The sequence below is a fragment of the Coregonus clupeaformis genome, chromosome 1, assembly GCF_020615455.1.
Source record: "Coregonus clupeaformis isolate EN_2021a chromosome 1, ASM2061545v1, whole genome shotgun sequence".
Classification (NCBI taxonomy): Eukaryota; Metazoa; Chordata; class Actinopteri; order Salmoniformes; family Salmonidae; genus Coregonus; species Coregonus clupeaformis.
In genome coordinates, this window is record NC_059192.1 from 73,127,078 (window position 1) to 73,140,976 (window position 13,899).

The 13,899-nt window shown below is 44.9% G+C and overlaps 1 protein-coding gene across 4 annotated transcripts in view; it reads right to left on the bottom strand.

The window, feature by feature from the left end:
- The window catches only part of LOC121576468 (C-Jun-amino-terminal kinase-interacting protein 4-like), a 53,107-nt gene that overhangs the window by 17,713 nt on the left and 21,495 nt on the right, over nucleotides 1-13,899 (bottom strand). For all 4 annotated transcript variants that reach the window (XM_041889632.2, XM_045222600.1, XM_045222597.1 and 1 more), the window contains exon 5: nucleotides 5,259-5,403. In XM_041889632.2, coding sequence (XP_041745566.2) covers nucleotides 5,259-5,403 — 145 coding nt within the window. The remainder of the gene's footprint in view (nucleotides 1-5,258; nucleotides 5,404-13,899) is intronic.

Here is a 13,899-nt window from a genome sequence, read left to right on the forward strand (position 1 = left end):
ACCGGTCATGCTGGAGGATGTTGCAGGCAGCAGAACGTTCTCCACGGCGAATTAGCCAATCTTGGTGTTCTCTGGCAAATGCCAAACGTCCTGCACGGTGTTGGGCTGTAAGCTCAACCCCCACCTGTGGACGTCGGGCCCTCATACCACCCTCATGGAGTCTGTTTCTGACCGTTTGAGCAGACACATGCACATTTGTGGCCTGCTGGAGGTAATTTTGCAGGGCTCTGGCAGTGCTCCTCCTGCTCCTCCTTGCACAAAGGCGGAGGTAGCAGTCCTGCTGCTGGGTTGTTGCCCTCCTACGGCCTTCTACACGTCTCCTGATGTACTGGCCTGTCTCCTGGTAGCGCCTCCATGCTCTGGACACTACGCTGACAGACACAGCAAACCTTCTTGCCACAGCTCGCATTGATGTGCCATCCTGGATGAGCTGCACTACCTGAGCCACTTGTGTGGGTTGTAGATTCCGTCTCATGCTACCACTAGAGTGAAAGCACCGCCAGCATTCAAAAGTGACCAAAACATCAGCCAGGAAGCATAGGAACTGAGAAGTGGTCTGTGGTCACCACCTGAAAAACCAGTCCTTTATTGGGGGTGTCTTGCTAATTGCCTATAATTTCCACCTGTTGTCTATTCCATTTGCACAACAGCATGTGAAATGTATTGTCAATCAGTGTTGCTTCCTAAGTGGACAGTTTGATTTCACAGAAGTGTGATTGACTTGGAGTTACATTGTGTTGTTTAAGTGTTCCCATTATTTTTTTGAGCAGTATATATATATATATATACACACACACACACATACATACACACACACATACATACAGTGGGGAAAAAAAGTATTTAGTCAGCCACCAATTGTGCAAGTTCTCCCACTTAAAAAGATGAGAGAGGCCTGTAATTTTCATCATAGGTACACGTCAACTATGACAGACAAATTGAGAAGAAAAAAATCCAGAAAATCACATTGTAGGATTTTTTATGAATTTATTTGCAAATTATGGTGGAAAATAAGTATTTGGTCACCTAGAAACAAGCAAGATTTCTGGCTCTCACAGACATGTAACTTCTTCTTTAAGAGGCTCCTCTGTCCTCCACTCGTTACCTGTATTAATGGCACCTGTTTGAACTTGTTATCAGTATAAAAGACACCTGTCCACAACCTCAAACAGTCACACTCCAAACTCCACTATGGCCAAGACCAAAGAGCTGTCAAAGGACACCAGAAACAAAATTGTAGACCTGCACCAGGCTGGGAAGACTGAATCTGCAATAGGTAAGCAGCTTGGTTTGAAGAAATCAACTGTGGGAGCAATTATTAGGAAATGGAAGACATACAAGACCACTGATAATCTCCCTCGATCTGGGGCTCCACGCAAGATCTCACCCCGTGGGGTCAAAATGATCACAAGAACGGTGAGCAAAAATCCCAGAACCACACGGGGGGGACCTAGTGAATGACCTGCAGAGAGCTGGGACCAAAGTAACAAAGCCTACCATCAGTAACACACTACGCCGCCAGGGACTCAAATCCTGCAGTGCCAGACGTGTCCCCCTGCTTAAGCCAGTACATGTCCAGGCCCGTCTGAAGTTTGCTAGAGTGCATTTGGATGATCCAGAAGAGGATTGGGAGAATGTCATATGGTCAGATGAAACCAAAATATAACTTTTTGGTAAAAACTCAACTCGTCGTGTTTGGAGGACAAAGAATGCTGAGTTGCATCCAAAGAACACCATACCTACTGTGAAGCATGGGGGTGGAAACATCAAGCTTTGGGGCTGTTTTTCTGCAAAGGGACCAGGACGACTGATCCGAGTAAAGGAAAGAATGAATAGGGCCATGTATCGTGAGATTTTGAGTGAAAACCTCCTTCCATCAGCAAGGGCATTGAAGATGAAACGTGGCTGGGTCTTTCAGCATGACAATGATCCCAAACACACCGCCCGGGCAACGAAGGAGTGGCTTCGTAAGAAGCATTTCAAGGTCCTGGAGTGGCCTAGCCAGTCTCCAGATTTCAACCCCATAGAAAATCTTTGGAGGGAGTTGAAAGTCAGTGTTGCCCAGCGACAGCCCCAAAACATCACTGCTCTAGAGGAGATCTGCATGGAGGAATGGACCAAAATACCAGCAACAGTGTGTGAAAATCTTGTGAAGACTTACAGAAAACATTTGACCTATGTCATTGCCAACAAAGGGTATATAACAAAGTATTGAGAAACTTTTGTTATTGACCAAATACTTATTTTCCAACATAATTTGCAAATCAATTCATTAAATCTAATTTTGTCTGTCATAGTTGACGTGTACCTATGATGAAAATTACAGGCCTCTCTCATCGTTTTAAGTGGGAGAACTTGCACAATTGGTGGCTGACTAAATATGTTTTTTTCCCCACTGTACATACAGTTCAAGTCGGAAGTTTACATATACCTTTTTTCACAATTCCTGACATTTAATCCTAGTAAAAATTCCCTGTCTTAGGTCAGTTAGGATCACCACTTTATTTTAAGAATGTGAAATGTCAGAATAATAGTAGAGAGAATGATTTATTTAAGCTTTTATTTCTTTCATCACATTCCCAGTGGGTCAGAAGTTTACATACACTCAATTAGTATTTGGTAGCATTGCCTTTAAATTGTTTAACTTGGGTCAAACGTTTTGGGTAGCCTTCCACAAGCTTCCCACAATAAGTTGGGTGAATTTTGGCCCATTCCTCCTGACAGAGCTGGTCAGGTAACTGAGTCAGGTTTGTAGGATTCCTTGCTCGCACACGCTTTTTCAGTTCTGCCAACAAATTTTCTATAGGATTGAGGTCAGGGCTTTGTGATGGCCACTCCAATACCTTGACTTTGTTGTCCTTAAGCCATTTTGGCACAACTTTGGAAGTATGCTTGGGGTCATTTTCCACTTGGAAGACCCATTTGCGACCAAGCTTTAACTTCCTGACTGATGTCTTGAGATGTTGCTTCAATATATCCACATAATTTTCCTTCCTCATGATGCCATCTGTTTTGTGAAGTGCACCGGTCACTCCTGCAGCAAAGCACCCCGACAGCATGATACTGCCACCCCCATGCTTCACGGTTGGGATGGTGTTCTTTGGCTTGTAAGCGACCCCCTTTTTCCTCCAAACATAACGATGGTCATTATGGCCAAACAGTTCTATATTTGTTTCATCAGACCAGAGGACATTTCTCCAAAAAGAACGATCTTCGACCCCATGTGCAGTTGCAAACCGTAGTCTGGCTTTTAAATGGCGGTTTTGGAGCAGTGGCTTCTTCCTTGCTGAGCGGCCTTTCAGGTTATGTCGATATAGGACTCGTTTTACTGTGGATATAGATACTTTTGTACATGTTTCCTCCAGCATCTTCACAAGGTCCTTTGCTGTTGTTCTGGGATTGATTTGCACTTTTCGCACCAAAGTACATTCATCTCTAGGAGACAGAACGCGTCTCCTTCCTGAGCGGTATGATGTGTTGTCCCATGGTGTTTATACTTGAGTACTATTGTTTGTACAGATGAATGTGGTACCTTCAGGTGTTTGGAAATTGCTCCCAAGGATGAACCAGACTTTTGGAGGACTACAGTTTTTTTTTTTTCTGAGGTCTTGGCTGATTTCTTTTGATTTTCCCATGATGTCAAGCAAAGAGGCACTGAGTTTGAAGGTAAGCCTTGAAATACATCCACAGGTACACCTCCAATTGACTCAAATGATGTCAATTAGCCTATCAGAAGCTTCTAAAGCCATGACATTATTTTCTGGAATTTTCCAAGCTGTTTAAAGGCACAGTCAACTTAGTGTATGTAAACGTCTGACCCACTGGAATTGTGATACAGTGAATTATAAGTGAAATAATCTGTCTGTAAACAATTGTTGGAAAAATGACTTGTGTCATGCACAAAGTAGATGTCCTAACAGACTTGGCAAAACTATAGTTTGTTAACAAGACATTTGTGGAGTGGTTGAAAAACGTGTTTTAATGACTCCAACCTAAGTGTATGTAAACTTCCGACTTCAACTGTATATATTATTTATTTTTTCTGGCAAGATGCGCTTTTAAATGGATAGTTGTTGGCTCAATGACTGGAAGTCCATGGGAACAGCTAGCTAACGCACCCCCCCCCCCGAAAACTGTAAATCTTTGGGAAATGTCGAATCAGAGGTGTAACACAAAGGCATCCCTGTGAGTCTGAACTGTGGGAGCCTGGTGAAAAGGCTATGTATGTGTGTGTGTGTTTGAAAAAGTCAGCGTGTGATCCACACTGACACCTCTATTGTGCCAGAGGCCTCAAAAGTGAGAAAGGGACAGTTTAGTGGGATCAGGGATAGAGAAAGAAAAGAGATGCTTTCATAGAGAAAGCAAAGGTTTGATAGATAGGAGGATAGAGGAGGATTAAGTAGAAAATATGATTTAGTAGCAGCCAGGACTGAGCTTAAACATTAGTTGATGAAACTTAACTGCCAGTCCCATATCTTATTTCAAATGTTGTCTTGCAACTTCTGACATGAAAGCCCCCTCTTCCTGGTATCTGAATCATTCCATCTGACCCCCGTGGAGGAAAATATCACAACAAATGAATACTTAAAATCAGCCAATCATGAATGAGTATTCATGATGGAACCTTGCTCGCGGCGTGGTTTCTATGGGCAACCGCGGGGAGGTTCTAGTGTGGCCCCGGCAGAAAGCGGCCCTTCGGTCTGCTAAGACACTCTGTCCTGTTTCTCTGTTTAACTCTTCTCTCGCTCCTCTATTCCCCTGTTCTCTCTCCTCTGTTCTACTCTTCCCCTGCTCCTGGCCCCGAATGGTACCACTTCCTCTCTCCCCATGGGCCCCCAGCCACACTCTCACCCCTTAGGCATTCCGGACACACTGATTCAAGTCTCCCTCTCAATCGTGCTTTGGTAGTACAGACACACTGAATCAAGCTTCCTTTTCAATAAGGCTTCCCATCCTCTGGCAGAGTGAAGGGTTGAAATCGTATGTTTCCACACAGACACACACTATCTACTCTGGGCCAAATTACCCCTGCCTTACGTCACCCCTCAGAGTCCTGGGAAACGCTAAGAGGAGAGGAGGCATGGGGGCTGGTCAGGTCTGAGGGTACAGTCGTTCATCTTAGATTGCAGATTTAAACCATTGAGTACACTTTGTACTCACACAGTGAATTTGTGAAAAGTATGTCCAAAACAGTGGCTGCATGTTAGAACAACGTTGGCATCTGAGAAAAGCGATTGACGTGGGAAGTAGATTGTTACCTTAAGGCTGGTGTTGGAGTAAGGGTGGCTTAGGTCGTTATATCTCCAGGGTTCAGACGGCGTTTCCACGGTTTCCCTCTGCGGGTCAGGGGTCAAATCACTTCCTGGTAACTGGAATAACCCCATGGAGATGGGACGTTCCTTCCTGGATTTAGAGAAAGAAGCGGGGAAGGAATATTCAGTAGTGACAGAATAAGGGAGAAGAGATGGATTGTTGATTGGTCTCAGGAGAAGTTAACGTTTTTTTCCTAATTTGCACTTTATGTGAGTCATAGAGACATTAACTTAAATCGGTTTTACCTCATTTCTACCAGCATGTCACATGTGCAACCAGAGGAAAATAAACTCTTGACCACCTTTACTCCACACACAGAGACGCATACAAAGCATTCCCTCACCCTCCATTTGGCAAATCTGACCATAATTCTATCCTCCTGATTCCTGCTTACAAGCAAAAACTAAAGCAGGACGTACCAGTGACTCGCTCAATACGGAAGTGGTCAGATTGAATCCTACTACACCGGCTCTGATGCTTGCAAACTATTACGGACTACAAAGGGAAACCCAGCCGCGAGCTGCCCATTGACGCGAGCCTACCAGACGAGCTAAATGCCTTTTATGCTCGCTTCGAGGCAAGCAACACTGAAACATGTATGAGAGCACCAGCTGTTCCGGACGACTGTGTGATCACGCTCTCCATAGCCGATGTGAGCAAGACCTTTAAACAGGTCAACATTCACAAGGCCGCGGGGCCAGACGGATTACCAGGACGTGTACTCAGAGCATGCGCCAACCAACTGGCAAGTGTTTCACTGACATTTTCAACCTCTCCCTGACCGAGTCTGTAATACCTACATGTTTCAAGCAGACCACCATAGTCCCTGTAACCAAGGAAGCGAAGGTAACCTGCCTAAATGACTACCGCCCCGTAGCACTCACGTCAGTAGCCATGAAGTGCTTTGAAAGGCTGGTCATGGCTCACATCAACACCATCATCCCGGAAACCCTAGACACACTCCAATTCGCATACCACCCCAACAGATCCACAGATGACGCAATCTCAATCGCACTCCACACTGCCCTTTCCCACCTGGACAAAAGGAACTCCTATGTGAGAATGCTGTTCATTGACTAGAGCACAGCGTTCAACACCATAGTTCCCACAAAGCTCATCACTAAGCTAAGGACCCTGGGACTAAACACCTCCCTCTGCATCTGGATCCTGGACTTCCTGACGGGCCACCCCCAGGTGGTAAGGGTAGGCAACAACACATCTGCCACGCTGATCCTCAACACAGGGGCCCCTCAGGGGTGTGTGCTTAGTTCCCTCCTGTACTCCCTGTTCACCCATGACTGCGTGGCCAAGCACGACACCAACACCATCAATAAGTTTGCTGACGACACAACAGTGGTAGGCCTGATCACCGACAACAATGAGACAGCCTATAGGGAGGAGGTCAGAGACCTGTCAGTGTGGTGCCACGACAACAACCTCTCCCTCAATGTGAGCAAGACTACAGGAAAAGAAGGGCCGAACACGCCCCCATTCACATTGACGGGGCTGTAGTGGAGTGGGTCGAGAGTTTCAAGTTCCTTGGTGTCCACATCACCAACAAACTATCATGGTCCAAACACACCAAGACAGTCATGAAGAGGGCACGACAAAACCTTTTCCCCCTCAGGAGACTGAAAAGATTTGGCATGGGTCCCCAGATCTTCAGAAAGTTATACAGCTGCACCATCGAGAGCATCCAGACCGGTTGCATCACTGCCTGTTATGGCAACTGCTCGGCATCCAACCGCAAGGAGCTACAGAGGGTAGTGCGTACGGCCCATTACATCACTGGGGCCAAGGTTCCTGCCATCCAGGACCTATATACTAGGCGGTGTCAGAGGAAGGTCCAATTGTCAAAGACTCCAGTCACCCAAGTCATAAACTGTTCTCTCTGCTATCGCACGGCAAGCGTTACCGGAGAGCCAAGTCTAGGTCCAAAAGGCTCCTTAACAGCTTCTACCCCCAAGCCATAAGACTGCTGAACAATTAATAAAATGGCCACCCGGACTATTTACATTGACCCCCCTCCACACCCCCTTTGTTTTTACACGGCTGCTACTCGCTGTTTATTATCTATGCACATTCACTTTACCCCTACCTACATGTACAAATTATCTCTACTAACCTGTAGCCCCGCACATTGACTCGGTACGGGTACCCCCTCTATATAGCCTCGTTATTGTTATTTTATTGTGTAACTTTTATTTTTATTTTTTTTATTTACTTTAATTTATTTAGTAAACAGTTAACACAGCCAAGTTGTTTCATGGAAACTAATTCATTGTCCCGTGTGGCTCAGTTGGTAGAGCTTGGCGCTTGAAACGCCAGGGTTGTGGGTTCAATTGCCACGGGGGAGTAGTGCGAAAAAAGTATGAAAATGTATGCACTCACTACCAATGTTCCCTCTAATTTCTTTCGGCACTGAGCAAATTTCAGGTCTGCTGAGCGCAAACTTGAACATTGTGAAAATTCTTCTGGTGTGCGTTTACTGTGAACTGAGGCTGTACCCGCTTTAAGTTACAGTTTTAACAGTGGCCAAGTAGGCTATTGTGGCTATTGATCATAATGTAGGCCTGCCTACCTGAGTGGCCTACCATAAAAAACAATGGAGAAAATGCATCCCATAACATTTTAACAATTGCTGTTCTATCATTCTGCCTACAGTAGCATCCAATGTGTGGTGTTCAATGTAGACCTACATTCCATGAGACTTTTGGAAAAAACTCACAGGGCTTGACATTAACCTGTTTATCCACTTGTCCTTCAGACAAGGTGGTGACTGGAAATGTGTTGTTTGATGCAAGAAACGACTTTACAAAATAAGATTCATTATTATTCCTATACCATCATAACAATATGCCATTTAGCAGACCATCATTACAGAGAATCAGACAAATTATACTACCCTCTGCCAATTGGCTACTTGGCTTATTCAAGACCTTCTCAAAATACAACACTGCCCCATTAAGACAAAAAAAAAAAAGCTCTTTACTTGACTCGCTTTTCAAAGATGGCTAGAAATGCACACGTTTTGTGCTTTTATAGGAATCAACCACTCCCCCATTGATGACTATAAATGTGCTATATCTGGGCTAATAACTCACTCACTAGCAAAGAATATGAACAAATGTGCACGCGTGGCTACATGCAGCTCTCGCTTTGATCTCAAAACAAGCGTATCTACTCGGCAACCACATGCTGTAAACACAGTCCAGTTCAAAGTGAATGGCACAGATCCATATATGGCAATGGTCTGTTGCCCCTACTCCAATGTGCTCTGCCTACAAGAAAATATCTTGCATAGCTAGTTTTGCTTACTAAGTCTTGCATAGTTCGTTTTGTTTCAGTATGCTGCATTGAAAGTGGTTAATATTGCGTTGACTCGATCACAATTCCCACAGTAGGGAAACGTTGATAGTGTTAACTAAAAGGGGAAAACTAGAATGTTGAGTGCTTCTCTGTGCAGGCTGATATTTATTCTGCGTGGCAGTCCCGGGGGAGCTGCGCGCCCGCACGCAGCTTAGAGGGAACATTGCTCACTACTGTAAGTCACTCTGGATAAGAGTGTCTGCTAAATGACTTAAATGTTAAATTGTGATTGAATTATGTCAATACTAGCTAGTGGTTAGCTAAATTAGAGGAAGTATTTAGTGTTGTGTGCATTGCGTCTGTGCACCTAGCTAGCTACCATCCCATAGCCTACATTGCATACTGTATCATGACATTTAACCACAGAGTTTGATTTAACCGTGGACGTAAGGAGAAAATGCTACTTTTTGTCACTCCTGTTAGCGGCCATTGGGGGTTTTTGTTCTCTGACTGGCTAACAGTCAAGTTTTTGGTCACTGACGAGCATTGCGATTCTACAAGTAGAAACGGCAGGTTGGTCGCTACCGGGTCGGCATGCAGCAGCTACCGTTTTTGTTCTAGCAAGAGAAGGAATGGCCTCCCACTGTGATAAATACCTATCAGCAGTCTATCGGCATTGAGAATCTTGGTGTGTTTCATGCTTTATGGCTTGGGGGTAGAAGCTGTTCAGGGTCCTGTTGGTTCCAGACTTTGTGCACTGGTACCGCTTGCAATCTGGTAGCAGAGAGAAAAGTCTATGGCTTGGGTGGCTGTAGTCTTTGACAATTTGTTGGGCCTTCCTCTGACACCGCCTGGTATAGAGATCCTGGATGGCAGGGAGCGCTGCCCCAGTGAAGTACTGGGCCGTACTCACCACCCTCTGTAGCGCCTTGCGGTCGGTTGCCTTGCAGTTGCCGTACCAAGTGGTGATGCAGCCAGTCAGGATGCTCTCAATGGTGCAGCTGTAGAACTTTGAGGATTTGAGGGCCCATGCCAAATCTTTTCAGCCTCCTGAGGGGGAAGAGGCGCTGTTGTGTTGACCATGTTAATTCCTTAAATGATGTGGATTCATAGTGTGGGTTCAGGTCAGGTGCCAGTAGTGATAGATAATGTAATTGTATGCTGTGATGAAGTGTTTTGTAAGTGGACTCTGAGCTCCTTTTTATAACAGAGTGCTGTGCTGCACCCCATGTGTTGTGCTTAAAAATGCTTGTCAATACTTCTGCTGCAGGCATCAAGCTAGCAAACTAACTTATCACGCCAGTCACTCATCACACGACAAACCAGCTTCATATATAAACATCACACCGACCAGAAACTTGGAGAAGAAAGACAATGATTGAGAGTTTGGCAAAGAAGCGCTACAGCGGTTTCCACTTCGTGCTTTAGTTTGATGGGTGACATCACTCTGATCCGTTGGTCTCTCAGTAACCTCTGTGCCGCTATATCAGGCCAGTGACTGTAGAGCTGGTAGATTCACACAGTACTGGTTCTTCCGTTCCACACTCATCAGCAGACATGACACGCGCGCGCTAGCTTCCCCACTTCCATGTCACCTTGCAGCACCCATAGTTCCCTGATGACACAAAACATCACTCAAAACACACTCCAGAGTTAGCCTACATGTTCTACAGACCCCGTAGAGCTTTGACGTAGTGAAGTTAACAATCTTCTCTTGCTTTATGTCAAACAGTTCTTTCGCCACAGCCTTTCCTCCCAGCTCTTTCTGAATATGAGAAACATTATCAGCCTCTGAACTAGGGTTGGGCAGATTTTCATATCATCATACTGTCCTTCTCTCATACTGGGATATACGGTATTACCGGCCAGTGGCGTGTATTCATGGAGCCAAGGGAAGCCAGGCTCCCCCCCCCCCCCTTGTCTGGTAGGCTTGTGTCACTGGGCAGCTCGCGGCTGTGCTTCCCTTTGTAGTCTGTAATAGTTTGCAAGCACTGCCACATCTGACGAGCGTCGGAGCCGGTGTAGTACGATTCGATCTTAGTCCTGTATTGACGCTTTGCCTGTTTGATGGAGCGTCGGAGGGCATAGCGGGATTTCTTATAAGCTTCCGGGTTAGAGTCCCGCTCCTTGAAAGTGGCGGCTCTACCCTTTAGCTCAGTGTGGATGTTGCCTGTAATCCATGTCTTCTGGTTGGGGTATGTACAGTTGAAGTCGGAAGTTTACATACACCTCAGTCAAATACATTTAAACTCAGTTTTTCACAATTCCTGACATTTAATCCTAGTAAAAATTCCCTGTCTTAGGTCAGTTAGGATCACCACTTTATTTTAAGAATGTGAAATGTCAGAATAATAGTAGAGAGAATGATTTATTTCAGCTTTTATTTCTTTCATCACATTCCCAGTGGGTCAGAAGTTTACATACACTCAATTAGTATTTGGTAGCATTGCCTTTAAATTGTTTAACTTGGGTCAAACGTTTTGGGTAGCCTTCCACCAGCTTCCCACAATAAGTTGGGTGAATTTTGGCCCATTCCTCCTGACAGAGCTGGTGTAACTGAGTCAGGCATGTAGGCCTCCTTGCTCGCACACGCTTTTTCAGTTCTTCCCACAAATGTTCTATAGGATTGAGGTCAGGGCTTTGTGATGGCCACTCCAATACCTTTACTTTGTTGTCCTTAAGCCATTTTGCCACAACTTTGGAAGTATGCTTGGGGTCATTGTCCATTTGGAAGACCCATTTGCGACCAAGCTTTAACTTCCTGACTGATGTCTTGAGATGTTGCTTCAATATATCCACATAATTTTCCTTCCTCATGATGCCATCTATTTTGTGAAGTGCACCAGTCCCTCCTGCAGCAAAGCACCCCCACAGCATGATGCTGCCACCCCCATGCTTCACGGTTGGGATGGTGTTCTTCAGCTTGCAAGCTACCCCCTTTTTCCTCCAAACATAACGATGGTCATTATGGCCAAACAGTTCTATTTTTGTTTCATCAGACCAGAGGACATTTCTCCATGTGCAGTTGCAAACCGTAGTCTGGCTTTTTTATGGCGGTTTTGGAGCAGTGGCTTCTTCCTTGCTGAGCGGCCTTTCAGGTAATAAAAAAATAAAATAAAGGTTATGTCAATATAGGACTCATTTTACTGTGGATATAGATACTTTTGTACCTGTTTCCTCCAGCATCTTCACAAGGTCCTTTGCTGTTGTTCTGGGATTGATTTGCACTTTTCGCACCAAAGTACGTTCATCTCTAGGAGACAGAACGCGTCTCCTTCCTGAGTGGTATGATGGCTGCGTGGTCCCATGGTGTTGATACTTGCGTACTATTGTTTGTACAGATGAATGTGGTACCTTCAGGCGTTTGGAAATTGCTCCCAAGGATGAAACAGACTTGTGGAGGTCTACAATGTTATTTCTGAGGTCTTGGCTGATCTCTTTTGATTTTCCCATGATTTTAAGCAAAGAGGCACTGAGTTTGAAGGTAGGCCTTGAAATACACCCACAGGTACACCTCCAATTGACTCAAATGATGTCAATTAGCATATCAGAAGCTTCTAAAGCCATGACATCATTTTCTGGAATTTTCCAAGCTGTTTAAAAGGCACAGTCAACTTAGTGTGTGTAAACTTCTGACACACTGGAATTGTGATACAGTGAATTATAAGTGAAATAATCTGTCTGTAAACAATTGTTGGAATAATTACTTGTGTCATGCACAAAAGTAGATGTCCTAACCGACTTGCCAAAACTAAAGTTTGTTAACAAGACATTTGTGGAGTGGTTGAAAAACGAGTTTTAATGACTCCAACCTAAGTGTATGTAAACTTCAGACTTCAACTGTACGTACAGTCACTGTGGGGACGACTTCATCGATGCACTTATTGATGAAGCCAGTGACTGATGTCACTGGTGTGGTGTACTCCTCAATGCCATCGGAAGAATCCCAGAACATATTCCAGTCTGTGCTAGCAAAACAGTCCTGTAGCTTAGCATCTGCTTCATCTGACCACTTACAGTGGGGGAAAAAAGTATTTAGTCAGCCACCAATTGTGCAAGTTCTCCCACTTAAAAAGATAAGAGAGGCCTGTAATTTTCATCATAGGTACACGTCAACTATGACAGACAAATTGAGAAAATAAAATCCAGAAAATCACATTGTAAGATTTTTAATGAATTTATTTGCAAATTATGGTGGAAAATAAGTATTTGGTCACCTACAAACAAGCAAGATTTCTGGCTCTCACAGACCTGTAACTTCTTGTTAAAGAGGCTCCTCTGTCCTCCACTCATTACCTGTATTAATGGCACCTGTTTGAACTTGTTATCAGTATAAAAGACACCTGTCCACAACCTCAAACAGTCACACTCCAAACTCCACTATGGCCAAGACCAAAGAGCTGTCAAAGGACACCAGAAACAAAATTGTAGACCTGCACCAGGCTGGGAAGACTGAATCTGCAATAGGTAAGCAGCTTGGTTTGAAGAAATCAACTGTGGGAGCAATTATTAGGAAATGGAAGACATACAAGACCACTGATAATCTCCCTCGATCTGGGGCTCCACGCAAGATCTCACCCCGTGGGGTCAAAATGATCACAAGAACGGTGAGCAAAAATCCCAGAACCACACGGGGGGACCTGGTGAATGACCTGCAGAGAGCTGGGACCAAAGTAACAAAGCCTACCATCAGTAACACACTACGCCGCCAGGGACTCAAATCCTGCAGTGCAGACGTGTCCCCCTGCTTAAGCCAGTACATGTCCAGGCCCGTCTGAAGTTTGCAAGAGTGCATTTGGATGATCCAGAAGAGGATTGGGAGAATGTCATATGGTCAGATGAAACCAAAATAGAACTTTTTGGTAAAAACTCAACTCGTCGTGTTTGGAGGACAAAGAATGCTGAGTTGCATCCAAAGAACACCATACCTACTGTGAAGCATGGGGGTGGAAACATCATGCTTTGGGGCTGTTTTTTCTGCAAAGGGACCAGGACGACTGATCCGTGTAAAGGAAAGAATGAATGGGGCCATGTATCGTGAGATTTTGAGTGAAAACCTCCTTCCATCAGCAAGGGCATTGAAGACGAAACGTGGCTGGGTCTTTCAGCATGACAATGATCCCAAACACACCGCCCGGGCAACGAAGGAGTGGCTTCGTAAGAAGCATTTCAAGGTCCTGGAGTGGCCTAGCCAGTCTCCCGATCTCAACCCCATAGAAAATCTTTGGAGGGAGTTGAAAGTCCGTGTTGTCCAGCGACAGCCCCAAAACATCACTG